General features: G+C 38.3%; 2 protein-coding genes across 2 annotated transcripts; both read left to right on the top strand.

The window, feature by feature from the left end:
- Positions 1-836: 836 nt before the first annotated feature.
- On the top strand, positions 837-7,155 carry LOC102780447 (cAMP-dependent protein kinase inhibitor alpha-like). Its single transcript, XM_006802751.3, has 3 exons — positions 837-1,156; positions 1,580-1,770; positions 4,365-7,155. The coding sequence occupies exons 2-3, from the start codon at positions 1,608-1,610 to the stop codon at positions 4,436-4,438; spliced, it is 237 nt and encodes a 78-aa protein (XP_006802814.1). The 5' UTR covers positions 837-1,156; positions 1,580-1,607; the 3' UTR covers positions 4,439-7,155.
- A 459-nt stretch (positions 7,156-7,614) lies between these two features.
- lyn (LYN proto-oncogene, Src family tyrosine kinase) lies at positions 7,615-23,169 on the top strand. The gene is made up of 13 exons (XM_006802750.3): positions 7,615-7,776; positions 11,315-11,451; positions 11,882-11,924; positions 12,666-12,771; positions 14,070-14,168; positions 14,287-14,390; positions 14,534-14,683; positions 16,116-16,268; positions 18,415-18,597; positions 18,741-18,817; positions 19,138-19,291; positions 20,952-21,083; positions 21,922-23,169. Exons 2-13 carry the CDS (start codon positions 11,320-11,322, stop codon positions 22,122-22,124), a joined length of 1,536 nt encoding a protein of 511 aa, XP_006802813.2. The 5' UTR covers positions 7,615-7,776; positions 11,315-11,319; the 3' UTR covers positions 22,125-23,169.
- Positions 23,170-23,792: the final 623 nt, after the last annotated feature.

Here is a 23,792-nt window from a genome sequence, read left to right as displayed (position 1 = left end):
AGATCTTATTTAGTTTTGTCTGTATGTGTTTTGAGGACAGGGATTGCAAACTAGATTAAACCCACAACACGTGTCATTTAAATCAGCTTTCTTCCCCATTTTGATGCTCAGATTGAAATTCAGCAGGTTTTCTTGTCCACGTTCACATGTCTACATGCGATAGATATTTACATTAACAAGAAGTTGGACAGGTGTAGCTAATAAAGTGGCAAGTGAGTGTATATTTTCAGTATATTTTCTTTCTAGTCTTCACTGTCTAAAATGAAAAAAAAAGAGTGCTTTATGTCTGGAAATATTTGATAAATAATATAGGCCATTTACCTTAATAAAAAACAAAAAATTGGACTTCAGCTAACTTTTTTTTTTCAATAAATAATTAATTATTTCCATGAATCAATTAATCTTTTTTTTTTGTCCATAAAGTCTCAGAAAATATTGTCATTTTTTTTTTTTTTTTTATCTCGGATATGTAAAAGCCTTTCACAACAAAAAGCTTGAGGCATTCAATGTTGCATGATAAACGAAAGTCATTTCATAAATGTTGTTATTCTTTTTTTTATTAAGAATAAAAAATAAAATAATTTAAATAACAATAAAAAAACATAAAGAACTAACACTGAATAAATTTCGAATTAACCTACATTATAGTGTGTTTATTTTATATGTTAAATAATGGATATATTTGAATTTAGTGTTTTGGTTGTCATTTTTACGAGGTGACGTGAAACACATCATAAGCATCGGTGCTGCTCAGAGCTCTCGCCTCTCATCCTTTTGTGCCCGCTGTCCAATGAGCGATCAGATACGGATTGCCGTCTGCTCATTGGTCGCGAAGGAGGAAGATGCGGCGGCCATGGAGAATAGATTAAGGACTTTTCAAACCGTCCTGCTGGTGTGATTGATATTCGGTGATTTCAAGCCCGGGCACATCGCGCTATGTAGCGTAATCTCACTGTGTTGGTACCGAAGTCTCGTTGCTTGGCTTCGGTGGTTTTTTGGCCACATATACTTGTAGTTTATTCCTTTGGTTTTGTGTTGTTTGTTCTGTTTGGTCGTTTGATATGATGTCGGGCCCGTTGTGCTGCTTTGAGTGAAGTCCCTCCCTCCCTACACAATGTAGCGCCGAGTTCTTCCAACAGATACGTCATCACTGAAGGTAAGGAAATACTGAGAACCGGACTTAAACCGAACGAAATCCTGTCACGTGTTTTTTGTGGTAGACGGACTTCACCTGGTTCTTGACTTGAGGACTTGAAGGCCTGTTTTATGGCCGGGTTACCAAAAGACTGAATAGCTGTGCAAATGAATGACACGCAGGATTGTTCAGGCTTAAGACAGAGAACACTGACACACGTGCCTCCCTGCGCAGGTACAGAGATTTAATGGTTGAATTAATTTAAATACTTAAATACATATGGTATCCTTATTGCCTCTTTTCGTGTTGTTTGTAAAGTAGCACTATCATAATATCACAAGACCTTTCAAGCAACCCTGCGTTACACAACGAGTTGCAAAAGTACACACTGTGGTGTGTGTAGGTGAACCACTGAGAGTAAATGTACAGCTGCTCTTCTTGTAGGTGTTGCTGTGTGAACAATGCGTGAGCGATGTCTGATGTTGAGGCCACATACGCAGACTTCATCGCTTCTGGCAGGACGGGCCGGAGGAACGCCCTGCATGACATCCTGCAGAGTCCCACCGACCCTGAGGGCAGAGAGATGCCCCTCACCCTGTCTCTGTCCCAGCTGCACATCAACGCAGGAGGAGGAGGTAAAACGCTGCACTGTACCCCTGTCCAACGTGTTGTATACACTGGTGGTGTTTACTAGTTTAAACTGTAATGGAGTTTACAGTTGACTCCATGATGTTACACTGTGTTAACTGTATAGAATGCATTACTTGTATGAATGGCTCGTGATGGACTGGTGATTTGTTTGGGGTGTTCCACCCCTGGGATCGGAATCAGAATTTAACTGTCTGGTCGCACAAAATCCTGTATATATATTCCACTCAGTTTTATTTATATAGGGCCAATTTACAACAAGGTAAAGATGCTACTGTACTACTACTGTAATCAAACAATCCTCTGTGAGCAAGCACTTGGCGACAGTGGGAAGAAAGAAGTTCTTTTAAACAGGAAGAGACCTCTGGCTGAATCAGGTTCAGGGAGGAGAAGCCATCTACCATCTACGCAGGAGTTTGAGATGGTTATCAGAATAATTTTTATTTGGCCTAGTTTGTGCACATAAACAAGGAATTTGACTCTGGTTCACTTTAGTCTCTGTATACAAAAAGGTTTTTAAATAGGCAGTAGATAAATAGGCATATATATATATATATATACAAGGAGATAGGACATGAGGACATGATTAAAAAAGTAAGGAAAATAGAAGTTACAGAACATCTTAAGAACTTATACAAACTATAACAAATTTAACACCTTTCAATTTCAACGGAAAGCTGAAAAGTAATGCTGCCTTAACACATCTAAAGCCATGCACCATCCGGAGGAAGTCCGGAGGATCTGAAAAGGTAATGCTTAGTCTTCACTGTGAAAATGAGAGCCAAACTTCTGAGGTGGTCTGTACCAAATAGCAAACCGTAATAGTGATCAGATAAATGCTCCAAAAGGATACAACAACACACACAGTGAGGAGGTCCAGTCTAAGGACTCAGAGCAGTGGACGTGTCCTAGCAGGCAGCGATCAGCTGCAGCTGCCTGTGTTGGGGCACAATGCCCGTAACTCAGTTATGCAGGTGGATGAGTTATAAAATACGGGAAAACTACACATGGAGATCAAAGCCGTCTTTGAGTGTACTCACTTTTAGAGTCAACCTCATCTAGTGCCACCTGGAGGAACTGCAGTTTTTGCCACTCCCTTGTTGGCTTCATTTTTCAGCTCTGGAGGGTAGTGATGGGATTTCCGGCTCTTTTTAGAGATCCGGCTCTTTCGGCTCGGCTCACTAAAAAGAGCCGGCTCTTTCGGCTCCGAACCGGCTCTTCAGGTTGTTTTGTTGCTTTAATTATTTAATCATTAACAATAATATAAAATTATGCAGAAAAGGAATTACTAATGTAAAAAAAAGTGTTTTTATTTATATATGTTTATATATGGCCCCTAGAGACAAAGCACGTACAAACTCTAAAGCATATACAAACTCCAAAAAGCATGTACAAACTCCAAAACACATTTCTAGTGTTAACTGAACTTCCAAAACAGAGCTACCCAGATCACTTAAATTACACAATTGAAAGCATGTGCGTATTGTTTGTGTATTTATAGACAAGCACTCATATTCATTCAAATAATTAAAAAAAAATTCATTTACCCTAACCCTAACGTGATTCTGAGTTTGTACGTGCTTCTTAGTTTTTACGTGTTTTGGAGTTTGTACATGCTTCGGGGTTTGTAAGTGCGTCTGAGTTTTTACGCGTTTTGGAGTTTTTACGTGTTTTGGAGTTTGTACTCCTTTTTCTCTAAGGGCCACCATAAATATACTTTATTTATTCACTCCACATAAAATGTAATAAATAAATCATATAATACAAAGAACAACTATTTACATTTTAAACTTTTAACTATTTAAATTTTCAGCTTTTTCCTTTTAAACAAATTTAACGTGAAACAACACAAAACACTGCAAACCACAACACAATAAAATATAAATTAAAATATTAAAACAAAAAGAAGATGCACATTCTCTGTCATATGGGCCTGTATGATTTCTGAATCTTTTATCATCTGCAACTAAAAATAGTGGATGATTACTATACCTTTCGTCCCTCGCTCTCTTTCTCTCTGGCTCTGTTCCTGTGCTACTGCGAGTGTAACTAACGCCCCTCCCCCCTCTGCCCAGCGCAAAGTACAGGCCGCGCGTGCGGAGTTTAGCGGAAAAAAGGGCGAGAGAGAGGGTGAGAGAAAGGAAAAAAAACAAAACCTCACGGCTCCCAATAAGGAGCCGGCTCGCGTCGTTCACTTCAAAGAGTCGGCTCTAAGAGCCATTTCGTTCGCGAACGACCCATCACTACTGGAGGGTGCTCCTTGCACCGACCTACACTAAAAACTTTAAAATCATTATTTTTGTACTTTAACTAACCCAAACAAAGGTAGAAATGAGCCCTGCTATACTTCCTACCACCAGGAGAAGTAATTATCTTTTGGTTATATAAAGAGGGTGAGGACAAATGAAGTGGTTGTTCCAGTTGAATAACACATCTAGCAGAAGAGATATAAGTTATTGCAAACAATGGATGTTATGGTGTATTTTACTCTTTTTTTTTTAAAGCAACAATTACACAGCTGATAGCATCCAGAAAGTTTTTAATATGGTGTTCTAACCTGCTATTTTTTTTTTTTCTGTAGATGGAGACGACACTGAGGACAGCCAGAGCTCCTCCTCTTCGGCTCATAGGGAGGCGGAGCAGAGGAACAGCTAACCTGCAGCACACTCCAGCCCACAGACAGAGATTTGCAGGATGGAGTGAGGCTCCCACCATGATGAACCTGTTTGTCCAAAGTGGGCTGATGGCTGGAGGGTAGTACCATCACTGCTGATATGCCTTCAAGCAGGGCACAGTCTTCCAAATTCAACTCGAGAAGTGCTGTAATGTGAACATCCAGCGTGGCTCTGCTGTGCACTAGAATAACAGATTGATTGCAGGGTGTTTTTCAGAATCGGGGGTAAGCAGAGAGGCCAATTTGTAGCTCTTGTAAAGCTAATTTTATTTTTAGTCTTAGTTACTAAACAATATAAGTTGGGGGACTGAAATACAGGAAGAAAATAGACGAGGCTCCTTTGTGAGTTTTATAGTAGTTGAAGCAATTTGTAAGACCACTGACATGTGCTGAAGTAATGGCTCACAGTGGGAGTAGCATGTCTGTAGAAGTAGTGGTGCTGATAGATTGTACTGCCAGTTAATGGCTTTATGCTAACGCTAAGTTGATAATATTGCAGAGGAAAATGGATTGGGCTGAAGTAAACCTGAGAGGACAATGCTGCGGTTTGACTTCTTGTTTATATGCTGAAGAGTGTGTTCACTGTTCTGTACTGTAGAAAGCAGCAGGATGCAACAGAGCAGTGGCCTTGTGGTCTGTTGACACCAATATTACTTAATATTGCACTTTCACTCAGTTTAAATGTCAGTCGCTCAGTGATTTAAGATTGATGATATACATGTTTAAAAAAAATGTTTATACTTACAAAAGGTTTTTTTTTTTTTTTTTTTTTTTAACAATTTCATTATCACGACCTCTGAGGAATGGTTTGACATTTTTGTAAATGCATTTCTTCACTTTCTTGCTAATGAAATGATAAAATGTCTATGTGCTATATAATGCATGTAGCTAGAGTTTGTCTTAATAGCCACCAGGGGGCAATAGATGTGGTTGCAAGATCTCAATCTGATGTCTCTGTGCTGTACATCATAATAATATTGTTGGTCCAGGATTAACATAGCAACTGAGCATTCAGTTAGCACTAGCTAAGAAGCTAGTAAATGCTGTTAAAAACTGTCACTAGTAAACCACGAGTCATTTGGCTAACAGCAAACCTAACTTGATAATACAGTTATTATATGGTATTAAATAATAATTAAAGCACTTGAAAATTTTACCATTTGATCCAAAAGTTGTTTTTTTCTTGACATTGTAAAGCTATGAGATCACAAGAACATGACTGGTCAGTTGCAATGTTGATCCCAGATGATGCAGGAACAACACCGACACGAGGTTATGAGATACCCCTGTTCCAAGACGATTTCTAGTCCTATTGAGGTCTAAGGGAAAATGACCCGCAGACATGGCCTCTAAAAACTTTCCTGCTGTGTTTATGGGCTCAGCCCCTCATATCAGGTCATACCAGATAAAACACTGAGTCAGTTTTGTAAATTATGGTCATTTTAAGTCTCGGAAGGATTATTAGGATCTACTCATTGACTAATAACTCGTTAACCACTGAGTGTTTGCTTTCACACTGACATCCAATCCTCTCTCTTAACCTCCAGTTTCAAAAGACCAAGATAGTGATGACAGAAATGCTTAAAGTAGGAATTCAGACACATATGGGTGATGTTGTCTTGTCTACGGTTAGCGCTGAGGTGGCCTGCAGATGGACATATTGACTAATATGAAGTAAACAAATGAATTAGATAACAGAAACGTCCTTTTTACAGGTTACAATTAAAAGATTAGCATAAAAAAATTCACCCAAATCTTACATTTTGCTAACTGTCTGATATGCACGTTTACACAGGTCACTGATAAAACCTGTTGCATTTGAATCACGTTAAAATATAGTATGTAATATCATATATGGCATTGATGAGCTGTTTTGTCACATAATGTTGCTTGGATCAGAGCTGTTGGCTTCACATTATAATACACTGGCCCCACATTCCCTTCACTTTTTAGCGTGCAGGGGGATGAGAGGTGACGTGACCTCCAGGGAGTGCGTAACCAACTCTATGAGATAATTAAGGATTCTAAAAATCATAAATCTTGCAACACTACTCTAGTGTACTAGTGACCTGCAAATTAGCATAATAAACACTCTTTATACTTGACAGCTAAGCGAATTATCTGCAGGCTCCAGCTACATTGTTAAGAGATTGATCTTGTCATCTGTCATCAGTTCACTAAGAAAGTGCATTGCCCAAAATGTCAAACTGTTCCTTAAATGTAGATATGCAATACACAGTGGAGCTTCCAGGATTTATAACATTGTTTGTTTGTTTGTTTTCTGACACTGAGCCTGAGCTATGTTCCTGCTACTGTGTGTAATAGCTAGCTGATGTTATCATCTGTACAGACCACCACGCATGCACAAAACTCTGTGTTGTCATTTTCTTCACCATTTGTGCGAACTATAACCTTCCTGTAATCCTCCAGCTTGACAGTAAGTCAATCATACTGAAGATAATCTAGCTATAACTGTTTATTTTGTAATCCTCACTCAATCAGGTGTTCAGATTGTAAACTGCCATGTAACTGTTTCGGGGCTCACTCTGGTTTCAAAGTAGACTGTGTAAATGCAGCTGTTCAGCATGTTGGATTTTGGCAGGTGCATGATTCTGTGAAATTTGTAGCTGTTTGTCTGAATGTGCATAACTGTATTTTCTACTCTACGTGTCAAACAAAGTGAAATAAACTGGACAAGAGGGAAAATGCAAGTCTTCTGTGCTGCTGTACGCCTGCGGTTTGACCAGCAGGTGGCACTGTGGGAGAATTTATGAAACGTGCATTAGACTTCAACTGTGAACAACTAATGTGTATGTGTGTATAGAATGACTTATTTAATTATTGTTTTTTCTAAAAAGGACATGAGAGGATTTTTTTTTTTTTTTAAAGAGGATTACATTAAATTGAAGGGATTCTATGACACACTGGAAAATTCTCCTCCACTTCAGGTTAAACGTATAGTATTTCCATATGTGTAGCGCTGAAAGGCCATCTGTCTGCTGTGTCTTTCAGTCTCTTTCACTCTGTGTGTGTGTGTGTGTGTATGTGTGTGTGCAGTGCTGATTATGCAAATAATCATTAGACAATTGTACCAGGAAGTTTCACTAAGAAAGAAAAATCCCCAACCAGTTCCTCATTCACTCATTGGTATAACTGTCCAGGTCGGCCAGCTGACCCACTTGTCAAACCACCTCAACACCAACGCACTGCATGTGTCACCCACTTCCATGTCAAGCACAGAGAGGACGTAGCTGAGGAGTGAAGCGGTTCTACATTTTGGATTAACCGTTTTCTTAACCAAGGATACAGACTGAGACAGGTAAGCTGTAATGTCCAAGTGACATCAGGCAGACGCATGCTTGGTTTACATAGACGCATTAGGAGAGGTAAACGTGTATGTAACTTTTTTATTAGTAGGAAAAAAGTAAATGTAAGAAGTTTTATGAAATTGGTTTTTTTTGTTTTGTGTTTTTGTGGACGCTTTATTCATTAAGCACAGTCATAACTCACATTAAGTATAATTAGTTTAAGGAAAGTTCTCTACAGTGCAACATCAGTGCTTTATTTTCTATTATAAAAGTTTTATTCCTATGGTTTCATGTATGGTATAGCGACGGATTAAACATTAAAATTCACTGCATTTACTGACGTATCCAGACTTTTCCTCAGTCTATTGCAAAAGGAGGAAGTGTGTGTGTGTCATAGTCCAATATATCATGCGTGTGTGCCCCTAAGCCTTTCAGACCCCTAGTTTCCGGCTGTTTGCTGACAAGTTAAAAATATAACAGAGGCACTGAACCAACAAAGTGCAAAACAAGCCTGTGCAAACCTGCCAAACCGCTGGCTAATGCATTCACTGACCCTTTTCTACCAAGAAAAATATGGTTTTGCCTTTTTCTTTACATTTACTCCCTGCCATCTCAGTTCACAAATGTGTTGTAGGCTGGTTTTCAGGTGTGCTTGTTTTCTATTTGCATTAGGTTAATGGTGTGTTTCCCCCCCTACTCAAACAACTTTATTCAGCACTCAGTCCTTCCACATGAATATAAGATATTAACTATTTTTAACGTTATATGGTAGGATAGGTGTGCTTTGCTATCACCGGCAGCCTAGAAGCAACAGAAGTAAATGCTTTTAGCATGCAGAAAGCAAGGTTTTGGTGTTGCTAAAGAAAAACTTTGGTATCAGATCAAATATTTCCAGATGAACCCTATTGTTGGGGTTTGTCATATTTTCTTCCCTAAAATGTACTACCTCACTATTACTGATAATAATGTTATCAAGTCAAAATTTCATTTAAGCTGTTTGGCTTGGTCGAAAACCTAATATGCCTCAATATAATAATCTAATAATATTTCTGCCAGCCTAAGCAGTGCTTTCTCCAATTAGCATACGTACATTAGCATGCTACCATATGCTAAAGGTGACTAAAAATCAACATGTTAGCGCCAGTATGAAGAGCATGTTAGCTAGCACCAAAAAAACAAAACAAAACAAAAAAACAACCCACGCTAATTCATTTTTTGTGGGGGTTTTCTTTCTTGTTTCATCCTGTTTTATTTTCTGACTGCCCTGACACAATTCACCAAAGAACATCTCATCTCCTTAGAACTTCTGTTCTAGCTTTTTAAAAATTTTAAAAGGCTATTTGCTGACCTACAGGACTAGTTGAACATGTTCCCCTTTTCTCTGCGGTTCAGCTGTGCACTTTAGTTTCCTGGAGAAGGACAGAAGCTTTTTATTTATTTATTTTTCCGTTGTACTTTGAATAACAGATGTTAAAAACCAACGTGCACTTCTGCTCTACAGCAACATGCTTTGTTCTTTTTTTTCCCCTTTTTTTCCCTGTAGGGAAGCACTCAAAGTTTATTTGACCTGGTTTAATTTTAGTGCTTTATATTTTTGTGCTTTTAAGCCACATTGCTTGACAATCTAAGTATAAATGGTTTTAAAGGTGGTGTTTCTCACGCTCATAGGAAGTTTAGTTTTAATTTAGACAGTTACTCATATATAAAAAATCCTTTTTATGTTCACACATTACCTTTGTAAAATATTTTCATTGTTAAACCCAAGGTACAAATATCACTTTGTTTGTCCTTAAAACGACAATATAGGAGATACATACTTTTAATGTTTTTGACTTTTATATATTTTAAAAGTTATAACACCTCTCTCTCATAAAAACCAACATCACCAGTTAAAAAGATGTTGTTTTTTCTTTGCGACTTTGTCATCTTTGTGGGCATGTGGTCAGTATGTGTGCATGTAGAAAGCAAGTGCACATTGGTGGCGGTGGGCTTCATGCTGGTTAGCAGACAGCTACCCACACAAAAGTCAAAAGAAGAAAAAACAATGCAGCAAACTGCAGCAATACATGTTTGATTTTCCTGAACAGAAACCACCATTGGATAAATTGCAGCCATGTCAGAATACAGAGAAGCAGCAGTAACATTGCAACATATTTTTTTCTAAAGAACTACTTTGAGACATTCACATTTTTATTGAATTTTTGTTGAGTTACTGCTGTAACTCAGTTACTCAACTCAACAAACGTAGAATTTTTCACCTGAAATATTAGAGTTTGTGTAAGAAGTGCCATGGCTAATGACATTTAGACTACTGGAAACATTGGTTACCATGGTGTTGCTGAAAGTTAGATTAAAAGACTGTTACCAGTTGTAATCTTGTTAAATATATAGCTGAGTCCAGCAAGTCATTAGTCTCTATTACCATAAGCTTTAATGGTGAAAGACTGTACTCAGCTTGGCTCTGCCAGAAGCTTGAAGGTGGCATTCAAAGCTCACAAATGAAGATATGCATTTTGGACTTATATGTATTTTAAACCCACCCAGGTCTGATATAAATGATACAAAGCGTGTGCTCAGTCCAGAACCTGTGCATGTAAAACCTCATCAGGTCTTGTAAGACGCTGATGCTATGGATATAGAGGCAGAAGTAGCAGAATGTCTCATTCAAGTCTATTTTGGCTACACTGCATCATCAAATCCTCCCTGTTCTGCTTCTCGTTTTTACTGAAAGCTCTTTTCCTGAAAGTTGCAAAGACAGCAGCAGCTTACTTGGTCACTGAAACATCCCTAAAAACAGAGCAAGAAATTAAAACGCATTGTAGACAGAACAATCTGTGTTTTGAGCAAAATGGTGAAAAAAAACATACTTCCCCATATAAATATGATAAAAGTTGGGGTTTTTTGTTTACACCTTTTGATGTATGATAGAAAGAGTATTACTCAGCAATGCATACCTTTGCACCCCTATTATGTTAACAATCCAGTTAGCGGTCAACATCATTATTTTTATATTTCTGGTGCTAAGTGGTGCTGCACCTTTCCTGTGACATTCCCATAAGATGTAAATCAGAGTGCAGTATAAAAGTTAGTGCAGTCAGTGGTGTGGTGCGGCTGCGAGGGAGGCAGCTGGACAGCACGAGCAATCACGCCACATTCACTTATAGGTCCTGATGTGGTTGGTGTTAGTGTGTGCGACTGCGAACTGCAAAGCTGCAGCCGCGTGCAAGGACAGCAACGGTGATAATAAAGATGCTGAAAAGCATGAAACCGAGGACGGGTCTGCCGTGGAGTTATTACAGTTACATTTGCACATGTGCAGCAGTTTGTTTTTGGGAAACAACTTCTTATTATCGCTTCTTGTTATCTTCCCCTTTATATTGAACTTATAAATAACACTGGAAACATGACACCAGTTTCACATATAAGAACTGAAGAGTCACAGGTGTCTGCTGCCACACTTTTTATACGCATTGTGTTTTTTCAGCAGGTGTAAATGGTATATTTGTAACAGCTTTCTTCTCTCTTTCTTTTTCTCACTTCCTCGTGCAGACAGAATGGGCTGCATGAAATCCACGCTAAATCAAGGTCTGAGCGGAGGTGTGGACCAAAAAATGAGTCAACATGCTGTCCATTCTGAACAGTCACGCTATGTTAGAGACCCCACCTTTAATCCAAAAGCCAACAAGGTAAGTAGTAAGACTTGGGTGGACCTTACACTCAATCTCAAGTGTGGTTGAGTGTTAACAGCAACAAAATCGTTAGATAACAAAAAGTCAAATCATAAATGGAAAGCATGCAATTGTTTTCATTCAATCAAAAATTGACTTATAATCGTCATGTGGTTTTTTCGTCATTATTGTATTGTATGAAGAACAGAATGATTCAGTTTTCTTTACATATTGCATCAAAGATATGACCTTTCGTTTTGTTTTTGAAAAAAGTTGCTCAATGTTTCCTGCCTAATAGAATTTTCCATTTGCAAAAGATGACATCTATTACAAGGAAATGACAAAAGTCTGTGCAAAAATCTCTATGTAAATAATGTCTGCCTTAAAATAATGGAAGTAATGATGATAGAAAGACACTGTGTAACTTTAATATTGTTTCCTTTTGCAGAATAACTCACTGTTACCGGGTCAGGTGTTCCAAAAAATGGAGGGTACGACCCCTTCTTCCTTGTTTTTTGTTTATTTATCTGCTGTCTGTTCATTGTTTCGTACTACTATACCATACTCTTCTGGTAACACCTGTATGTGGTAGCTTCTAAGGTAATAGGGAATTCACTCACCTCAAAGTATGTATAGTGAAACAGTTAGGCCCCAGAAGTCCTCATAGTCATGAAAGACAAAATCTTCATCTTGTTAGTTTTTTAACTTTGACCCATTTTGAGATTTCACCAGCAAATTTTGACTGATTCAAGGTTTATTTACTAATTTCGCAAATTCACTAAGAAAACTATTCTAAAGCTAAACTTTAGAATAAATAAACCAGTCAAATATATGAGTATAGGTTAAAATAGAAAGTAATCTTAGTTATGATAGGAGATCCTTATAGGAAGGCTAGTCACTACATTTGAAGTGTAAACCATGTAATTTTCCGCATTATATTAAAACTCTTTTATCTTAGCAATGAACACAAAGGCGTTTATGTACATCCAACTAAGTTGCAATTTAAACATAAAGTTATCATTAGTCATTACTGATTGAGACTACAGCTACTTATAAGTAGGCTGAGTAAACTGATAAGCTAGGTGCATGGCCTATAATTGCTTCTGTCTGACGTTTCTGTACATGTTGCCCCCCGTGTCTTTACATAGTTTAAAAATAGAACAACCTTTGTATTGATCTATGAGCCTATTTGGATGTGTTTAATGATGACAATTTTCTCTTTCCTATTTCAGAACAAAAGGGGGTGGGTAAAATAGTGATTGCCCTTTTCCCATATGAAGCTACACATCCCGATGACTTAGGATTCAAGAAGGGAGAAAAGATGAAAATTCTAGAAGAGTGAGTGTCTGGTATTTATGGTACACTGATTCATTCTCAGAAAATGTATCATCATTTCTACAAATGGCAAGAATCACTTCCACTTTTATATATAGCCCCCCAGTTTTAGATAGATAAACTGACATCCTTTTACATATAAAGATTATTTTTTACTATTTGAATAAAAATGCTTTGTAGTCTGGATTTTTAATCAGGAGCTAGAAAGTGAGAGCGTATTTCTCTTCATTGGCTCTCTGTTTAATGCCGATCTAAAATTCTTCTCCTCACATAGAAAGTGCTCGACGATCAGGTCCTGTCTTATGTTAAAGACCTCATCGTACCACATCATCCCAGTAAAGCACTTTATTGTGGTTCTTAGAATATTTAAAAGTAGAATGGGAGGCAAAGCCTTCAGCTTTCAGGCCCCCTGTCTCCCTCTCCTCTCCCCCAGTCAGTCAGATGGCTTCTCTCTTCACTAACTCAAAAAATTCAAAGCAAAAAATCCCCAAATTTCTTTTTATTCTTTTTAATCATGGCCTGGTTCCTTCCTTCTCCATATTTGGTTTCATCTGTCCAAATTTTGTTTAGCTTTTGTGGCAAGCTTAATCTAGCCCACCGGTGACACTCCCTGAGTGTTCTGAACCCCTCTATATTTTCATTTAGAAAGCCATTTCTCAATTGCAGACTATGACAGTGATACAAATATCCTCACTGCGTGTTCTTCTTGACTTGGTTGTGAAGCTATTTTTCTTAACCACGGGAACAATCTTTTCAGCATGCACTTAATTTGGGATTTAGCCATTGCTAAAGTTTTGTGCCATCTCTCGTATAGAGGCTTATTATGTTTTTTCAGACTAATGATGGTCTCTCTCACTTGCAAAGACATCTCTTTTGGCCTCATAGTTGAAATTACAGTGACAAAATATAAAAGTTTAACTTGGTGAATCAATTTCAGGTATTATGTCTTCTTCCTCTGTGATGTCCAGTAACTTTTGAGCCTCTGAAAATGAGGCTGAGGCTGAGGATGTATGAAAATGACTGTTAACTAAACAGTTAATGCAAAATTTTTGTTATAAAATATCATATAAGTTTTATAAAAGGTTTCTGTAATGTGTGAATGTATTTTAGGCTAAATTATTTGCCCATGAGACAAAATAACATTTCAGTTCAGAAATAATATTTCTCTGAATATAGGAATTACACAAAGTTAAACGATGGAATTTAATTTTAAAAAAATCATCTTTCAAGACCTTTTCAGAACATCTCTGTCAATGCAAATGATTGTTCTAAAATGTATATGTATATTTATGAACTGACAGACATGGTGAGTGGTGGAAAGCAAAGTCTCTGGTAAACGACAAAGAGGGATTCATCCCGTCCAACTATGTGGCCCAAGCTGACACCATGGAGACAGAGGAGTATGTACTTGTTTCCTAATATTACTTCATGTTATTCAGATTACATTATTCATTTTTGCATTCAGCATCAACGTTATGTATGTTACCAAATATTTATTATGTTTTTTGTTCCGTGCAGTTGGTTTTTCAAGGACATCACAAGGAAGGATGCAGAGAGGCAGCTGCTGGCACCAGCGAACAAGCCAGGCGCTTATCTAATCAGAGAAAGTGAAACATCAAAAGGTATGGCTACCATGGTTGCTCTGAGATACTGACATACATTCAGCAGCATTCTCCACTTTGGACACGTGGAGTTGTGACATTGTGTGTGCTTGATGATCATGAATCACCAGTCACTCTTTTTTTTCTTCATGATTTTTCCACAGGGAGTTACTCGTTGTCCATCAGAGATGTGGATGCCCAGGGAACAGACTCAGTGAAACATTACAAGATCAGGATGCTGGATAATGGCGGCTGCTACATCTCTCCTAAAATCTCCTTTCGGGATATTAGCAGCATGATTAAACACTATCACAGTGAGTACAGTGCAGCCAAAAGTCTGTTTTCACACTAAAATGCTGTATCTGTGAAATATTATTTTATATGGGAAAATAAAAGATTAATTTCTACTGCAAATCCATTTACAGTACTGACTGTTTATTACTGCAAATAAAAATAAAGTAATAATAATGTAAATTAAGCAACCTAATAATGCTATAAATGTAAAAATAAAACTGTAAATAAAAAATAATCTATTATTAAAAGTAATACTGAATACTGTAGAGGAAAAACAGCAACACTGTAGCCACTTTTACAGTAACTTCCTTAACAACCTTTTCACAGGGTAGCGTGAAACACCATTTGTCCCGAACTTCAGCAAAAATTTAAAAAAGACACAAAGCTGGAGTTATTCTGTGTCTTTACGCTCCATAGCTGCCTCTTCTTCTCTCATTCTCTCCCCCTGCCTCTCCTGTTGCTACTTCAATCATGAAACTGATCAATGATCAGCTGATCGGCTTTGCTGTCCTAAGTCCCGTCTCGTTTGTTTATCCCCCACTTTGCGCCAGAAAGACGAAACCAGCGGATGTCTAAACAAGCTAAACAACAGCAACGCGTTTAAGCTACTAATTACTTTCTAGTATCAGCTGATGTTTGCTGGAGCCACAGCCGTATACTTTTCTTTCTTATTCTCATTTAAAATGTCTAGGTTTTAATAAGTACAACCGAATCTTACAACCAAAGTGGTCATCTGATGTAAAATATATAAAAATTCATTATTGTATATAGTAAATATTAAGTCTAATCTATATCCTAATAAGCTATAGTACCATATGTGCAGTCTGCAATTCTGTTGCAGAAATATATTGAATCTATTTAATTACTGTAGAAAAATAACTGGTTTCTGTGCATTTGTTTTACCCTGGCAATAAAATAAAGTCGATTACGTCGATTAAACATCACGAGGCGGAGGGTGGGGGATGGTCCCCTATTTTTTTTGCTGGGAGTTGGCAACCCTGCTAGTTAGGTATATGTAATTATTGATTGGGTTGTTTGATTTCTGATAAGTACTGTTTAAAATACCAGAAGAGGGAGGATGGTGTAGGTTTAAGTTTATTATATTGATACATATATACCAACAAGACAGTGTACATCACTGTCACAACAGCATTTGTTTTCATTCAAAGGTTTTATGGCTTTTCCTATAATACCTGGTGGGCCGTTCTCTAGTCAAAATGCCCGGGCTGATTTTTTGTCCCAGTCCAGTCCTGGAAACAAGTGACAAAAAGAGCCAGCTTTGCTCCCTCCACCTGCTTCCTATGTTTGTGCAAAGCAAAGCTAATTGGTTTCCAGCTTTTGCTCCACACTTGCTGATCAGAGAACAATGTTGATCTTCTCATTACAAAAAGATTACACATGCTATGCTATTGATTAGGAAGACTGAGCACTGTCTGTGTGTGTGCCTTCCAGACAAACCGGATGGCCTGTGCCGTAAACTTGAGCGTCCTTGTGCAAAACCCAAAGCTCAGAAACCTTGGGATAAGGATGCCTGGGAGATATCCAAAGACTCTATTAAGATGGTGAAGAAACTTGGAGCAGGCCAGTTTGGAGAAGTCTGGATGGGTGAGTAGAAATGACTTTTATGTCCAAGAGTTGACAAGGGAAGTAATTGCCAAAGAAAGGGAACGCACAATGATTTTTACCACTCTAGCCCTTCAAATAAAGACCACAACGAGGTCCCTTTAAGATACACGAGAGTATTGTTTCACAAAGAGCACAAGAGGTAGGGCACGTGGCCTTTTAACACTGGTAAATTATTACCTCATGAATTCTATGACATTCCCAGCGTTGTTTCCGAGAAGGCGGCTGGCCTGTAAGTGGCAGCTAACACGGATTTGGCACTTGACAAGAGAAAATCAAAGACTGGGAGACAGCAGATAAGTAACAAGGGAGCATATCTTTTTATGAGCTCCTTTATGAAGGAACAAGATTTCTAATTCCCTTCTATCATTTACAGTAAACACAGACGCAGGGAAGTGAGCGGTACAAGGAAGTTCCATTTCCCTCTAATTAAAACAAAAATGACTTCCTACTTTTGTTGTCCATGAGGTACAGGACCGCGCTCTGTTACAAAAAGAACCCCAAACCTCGACCGCCTGCATGTCTGCCTCTGGCCTCAGACCATCCCATTCATGTGTCGATAAGTGCTGTCGTCTGTGGAGGAAATGTTTGAGTCCGCGGGGTGATTTGCGTATGAGGTTTCAGATGAATGATTACAAACAAATATATGCATATCATTTGTAAAAAGCGCTACTGCAGAGAAGGTTTTATTGCACAGTTTCATGAACAAACCAAAGCTGACTTTGTTTTACGGCTTTTAAGCGCTTTTTTTTGTGGCTTCTGACTTACACAACTGCTTTTTCACTTCGTTAAATATAAGGGGAAGTATGTGAGAACAAGTGTGTTGCCATTTGTGCCATCTCTGTTAGTGGGAAATTATGTGATAGTTATGTCAATACTTCGAGATATAATTTTCACTTCAACGACAACAACTGTCTGACATCACTAACAGCATCTTTACAATTAGATTCAAAAAGCTACACGTGATGAATTTATAGAGGTGTATTCCCTGTGGCTGAGGTCTGGGATAATAGAATAGAATAGAATAGAATAGAATAGAATAGAATAGAATAGCACTTTATTGTCATTGTACATGTACAATGAAATTGTGTGTAAAAAAAAAAACACAAGCAAGTGCTACCATTACAGAAACTCACCTGACTAAATTTACCAGTTGGCAGTACATCCATAACTGACTCTGAAACAATAAAACTCTGTGAATTATACACAGAGGGAGTTATAATAAAAGTTCAAACTCACCTTACGTCTTTGCATTCAAACTGACGTACTGTATGCAGTTTCTACGCTACAATGTGACATTCAATCAACTCATAAATCATATTAATATTATCATTATGTAAGGAAACAACTTTTCCTTTGTTCTTGAACCAAAGTCACAAAAATTAGGTTTTTGTCAGGATTTTATAACTCGAAGGGAACAAAGCTAACACAACCTGACCCAAGGATGGCCCAAAGGATCTTTAGAATAGCTCTGCCAACAAGTCATGAATAAATAATGAATGCAATGTAATTTGCACAGCAGTTGCATTATCTAATGCAGATATGTTACTGCACCTGCCAGGATCTGAATAAAAGTTATGCAACTTTCAATTTGGGTGACAGATAATATTCACACCTACCTGAATTACCAATAACAGGGTGTTTAACGGATGGAAAGGGTGTCATGCCTGACTTCATAATGACACTGAGTGTTATGAGTAGCAGCAGATTCCAACATTTGTTCCGTGGATTCTTGTTTCCTTTATGCAGTTTTGTGGAATATTCATTTACAGATGTGCTGCATTACATCATAACTGAAACCAGCTGGAAACAAAAATCAACCTTTACAAACACTGTAACATGCGAACAAATGTGTCCAGTCATGCATCAGTGGTCAGCTTTTGACAACATGGCATATTTTTCTCACCTGTCACTGAACGTTAAACAGTAAACACAGTGTTTTCCTTCCCGTTCTTTCCTTTAATTTGCATTTGTTTGGTGTAGTTGTTTCAGTTTCCCCAAAACTGTTTGTGGAAACGTATTTGTTTCCACAGGGAAACATTGAAAACAGTCCAAAGCCATGTAGCAGAGCATGTCATGCTTTAAAGTTCTTCTTTCCCCATGCTTACTCTTCACGTTCTCCACTCAGCATACTACAACAACACAACCAAAGTGGCAGTGAAGACGCTGAAGCCGGGAACCATGACGGTTGAAGCTTTTTTGGACGAAGCCAACGTGATGAAGACTCTGCAGCACGACAGGCTGGTGCGGCTCTACGCTGTTGTCACCAAGACAGAACCCATCTACATCATCACTGAATTCATGGCAAACGGTAAATGTCAAAAGTCTTTAGAAAAACTGAACTGGTTATTATGAAATTTTGTGGCCTATAATCACAGAGTCAACACTCCAGTATAGGCATAGATGCAGACATGCAAAGCACTGACGCTGTTTTCTGTTCTGTCTCGTCTTTAGGGAGCCTGCTAGACTTTTTAAAGAGCGACACAGGATGCAGACTGCTGCTGCCCAAGCTCATTGATTTCTCTGCACAGGTGATTACACCAATATGCTTCTTTGTGACCTCGCTGCTCACTTGTCTCACTACTGTGAACCCTGCATACTTTCACTTCTCCAAGAAACTTTCTTATTTCAAACATGAGGTTATTCTGTCCCAGCATCACACTGGCAGTGTCCATCCATCCATCCATCCATCCACATAACCTAATAACAGATTGTTATTATTTGCTTGTAATTGCTTGTAACGGGGGTGATTATTTTTCTTTCACATTTCTTCTGTTTTATGTAGGTTTTGATTTTTTTCCCTTTCACTCTTATGCTTAAGACTACACACCTTCCTCTTGCTCTGTTACAGATAGCAGAGGGCATGGCGTACATTGAGAAGAAGAATTATATTCACAGAGACCTCAGGGCGGCTAATGTCCTGGTGTCTGAGAGCCTGCTCTGTAAAATAGCAGATTTTGGTTTGGCGAGAATCATTGAGGATAACGAGTACTCTGCCAGAGAGGGTAAGTGTGTATGTGTGTATGTATGGGTATGTGTATGTGTGTTTGCGCATATGTATGTGCGTGTATGTTTGTATCTATGTGTATGTGTGTGCGTGTATGTGTATGAGAATTTGAACACGTCTCCACTTTTTCTGTGGAAGGGGGCTTTCCCAGCACAAATGAGACACTACCTTGGCTTGATGCTTGTGACATAGTGAAACAAAAAGCCCCTTTTGAGAAGTGGAAGCACCCGCAAAGATTTATGTTAAATCAGACACTTTTGGTTTCATGTACCAGTTGCTCCACTTTTGTCTCACTGAAATCACACCACAGTGACCAATACCGCTGATGCCCCCAAACTACACTACCTCCTTTCACACTCCCACAAGGTTAAAATGAAGCAGGGAGTCCTTTTGGTACAGCCAACATTTCCCCGTCATTCGATTAGAAAAAATAAATAAATAAAATGTCAAAAATTAAACATAGTTTTAGAACTATTTTCAGTCAAATTTTGGAAAACTGGTTTGTCTGTTCATAAAGTTTATACCTACGCAGTATGGTTTTGATTTCACACCTGTAACATGCCACGAACTGGAGGACAGTGGAGGACAGGAACCGAGCTAGGAGACTGATGTGTGGGGTTAACCACCATTTCCAAAACACTGACCATTTAGCGATTGTGACATTTCAAACATTTGGAATGAACAGGGTTATTCTGAGAGTGCTCAAATTGTCTACTTCAGCAATAAAGTCTCAGTCTTAGGCGTGGTCAGGGAGGTGACTGAGAACTGGAGCACTAGAAATCTTTTTCATAGATAAGGGAACCGTATGGCAGAGCAGCTAGACAGAAGCCAGAGTGAGTTAAAGACAGCCCACACCCTGCCTTTTTTTATACAGTGCATTTCAAGAATTACAAAAGGATGAGATAAAGATTCTGTCGTCAGCTGAAACAGAGTGAAGTGTTTAGGCAGCAAAAACACAAAGTGTGGTAAACAGCAGACATTCTGAAGAAACATCCTGCAGAGTTCAGAAACCTGAGACTTGGATGTCAGTTTGCCATTTACAACGCTGATGACCATTTCACTATAGCCAAGACAAGAGTGAAATGCAGTAGGATTTTTGTGGAAAGATGGCAGATGCTTGTCGTGTGCATTGTATTGAGTGAATCCCTTCTAATATAATGAAGAAAGGATTTACCAAAAGAGTCTGTGCAATGTAATCAATGAAACACTGAGGATGTGGAGTTCTTTGTTTATGAAAGGAGAATCAGGCAACAATGCTAACCACTCTACCACCATGTCATCGATGACCGCTTTCATTACTTAACTTTTAAAATATATGGTGGGAATTTTTCAAAAACCTGTTTTGGCCTTTTAAATTGTGGGGAAAAAATAATTCATAGTTCATATTTTTCAAATTAAAGCAACTGTGCAGTAAAGTGCACGAGGAAGTGTCTGAATGCTATTTCTCAAGTGACTTATGAAACCTTATGAAATCCGTGTGATCACTGATCTGGACCCAGGATGCTGAAACTATTTGCAATAGACGTTTTGAAATAAATCCAGCTACACACTTAACCCTAAACCTCATTTACAAAAACAGAACAGGCGATCTTTGGGATTGTGTGAGGGAATAATAGAATTATAATTTCACAGTGTCTGTTTGTGTGTGAATTCCACAGGAGCCAAATTCCCCATCAAGTGGACTGCTCCAGAGGCTATTAACTATGGCACCTTCACCATCAAATCTGACATGTGGTCATTCGGAGTCCTGCTCTATGAGATTATCACCTATGGGAAAATCCCTTACCCAGGTAAATATTAACCGCAGCGCTGTTGATAACTGCTTGTGCATTTTAGTTTTTGATAAATAAATAATGACATGGTGTCATGCTTTGCTCTTCTTCCGCACTTGAGTTTACCTAACTTTAAGACCTGCTGATAACCAGGTTAGTTTTTAATATGTCCTGGTATGTAAAACCTTAGTCTTTTTATCATGACTATATAAAATGTAATGCATTGTAATGGATTAAAGGGCCTTGACCTATTAAATTAAAATATTGGGTTCAATAATATGATGGAAATTCTAACAATACAGAGTTCAGATGGAGAACCGTTTGTATTAGGTATGTTTTACAAGTAATATTTATTCATTTATGGTTATTACAGATGACTGAAGCTAAACTAAAAGCTGATACTACTTGTAAAAAAAAGCACTTTAAATAACTAAAAATAATGCAAACTAGTACTCAGAAAAAAAAGAAAGCTAATTTAAATCATTGTGCACTTATAAAATGTATTCAGGAAATCATTTAAATTTAAGCCCTTTTTTGAACCCTGTAAACACATAGGCATCACAAGCCAATGTTTATTGGGACTCTGGTCTCTACATGACTGAGTGAAGTGTTTGTGTTGATGTATTTATTGCATTATACTGGTCTGAACTTCATAAACCTCTCCCCTGACACAGCTAACTGTAACCATAACTTTTATGACCCAGCCTCACTGAGCAGTAAGGCGTTATGCTGAGAAAGACTGCCCTCTGCTGGTGACTTTTGTGTTCTACTTCGGGTTGAGAATGTGACTGCGAGTACAAAAAGGTTCTCATTGGAAGCCTTTCCAGCAGTATTTACGCTAATTTGGTGTCTGCAGGCATGACTAAAGGAGAGGTGATGTCCTCGATACAGCGCGGCTACAGGATGCCTCGGCCCGACAACTGTCCCACTGAGCTGTACGATATCATGATGTCCTGTTGGAAGAACAGACCTGAAGACAGGCCTACATTTGACTACCTACAGAGTGTCCTGGATGACTTCTACACCGCCACAGAGGGACAGTACCAGCAACAGCCGTAGATGGAGACAAAACTGGAGAGACTTTTGGCACATAATGCAAGCAGCTTGTAAATAGCTTTATGTTTGGACCTACTGGAGATATGTGATTGTATTTTCTATGTTTATATTCATGTATATATGATACATTCTGCAGTAAGCTGTGTGATATATTCACAGTGGACAAAATATAGTTTGCATGTTCCAGAATATAGTTTACTGCAGATTTTCAGGGTGTGTAAATATGAGGTTTTGTGCAGTTAAGCCTCAGTGATTTGGAGGAATTTTACAGAAGTAAAATTGTATCATATTATTTTTACTTTTGACACTGGAGTCTTGTTAATAAGTGTTTCAATAATTAGGGTGTTTGTAAGAGTTACTGAACAAACAGCAGGCATTATACAAAGAATTTGTGAAGCAATAATATTTGATTTTTCATAAATTTTAATTACTTTACAAGAAGAAATGGTAAATGAATATACACATGTTGACTCAGCCATACCACTCTCTTCAAAAATATTTACATGACGATTATGATTACTTTGCATTTTTATTTTAGCATGAGAACTTACGTCTTCACAAGCTGCTCTTACTAAATTTTTCTTGTTTTGTGGGCAGGGATAGCTCAGTAGGTAGAGTTGTGGCCCCATGATCGGAAGGTCGGGGGTTCGATTCCCCTGAACAGCTACCCTGAGGTACCCCTGAGCAAGGTACCGTCCCTACACACTGCTCCCCGGGTGCCCAATGGCTGCCCACTGCTTCACTGAGTGAATGGGTTAAATGCAGAGAGGAATTTCCCCACGGGGATCAATAAAGTACACTTTCTTTCTTCTTTTTGTTGCTTACTGTTTCAGAGACTTGTTGATGCCCCACTTCATATTGAAGTGCTCTAGCTCTTGCTTGTTTTTTTTCTTCATCACATCATCATTTCAAGTAGGCTTTGTTATTAAAAGGAGATTTATGTTTCTTTTTTTTTTGTTGAAAAAAATAGTGCAGTAATTGTTATGCTGTATTGGATGCCTTTGTACAAATGTGAAAAGAGCTTTAATAAATACAGCAGGTAGCATTGTTTCCTTGGTGGCAAATTTATACACTCTAATGAATTTATAAAATTAGAGATAATTAATATATTAAATTATAATTCAGTTAATTCATTCTATATGTGCTTGTCAAACGTAAGTACTGTACCTTGATATTTTTTTTTCTTTCCTCAAGTAACACAAAGATGAAAAGAAGGAGAATTTACGGTGGCCCTGAGAGGCCAAACGGACTGCAACTTCAGAAAACACTTGCAAAAAGAAAAATGCTGCGAAAAGAAAAACACTTGCAAAAAGAAAAATGCTGCAAAAAGAAAAATGCTACAAAAGCACGCACAACACAACGGAAATAGGAAAAAAGACAACGGAAATGTTTCTGGGGAGACAATAACCGGACGGACCAGTTGCACGAACCAAAACATGTATGTATGGCTGTATCCCAATTCAGTGACTGTTTCCCAATTCAGGGTCTGCAGCCTTAAAGTACGCAGCCTTAACGGTTCTCAAGGGCCGTGTACTCAAAGATCGCTGCGGCCGGAAGTGCGAGGCTTGTGAGATGGGACGGTCTAGCCTCCGTCGCTCTGCCCAGGTTGCCTAGCAATCATGATACTAACAGCTGGAAACGTTTCATAAAGCTTTGTTTGACAGAAATGAA

Source organism: Neolamprologus brichardi, chromosome 18 (genome assembly GCF_056152115.1).
Source record: "Neolamprologus brichardi isolate AB-2024 chromosome 18, ASM5615211v1, whole genome shotgun sequence".
Lineage (NCBI taxonomy): Eukaryota > Metazoa > Chordata > Actinopteri > Cichliformes > Cichlidae > Neolamprologus > Neolamprologus brichardi.
This window is presented reverse-complemented; position numbering and strand designations above follow the sequence as displayed.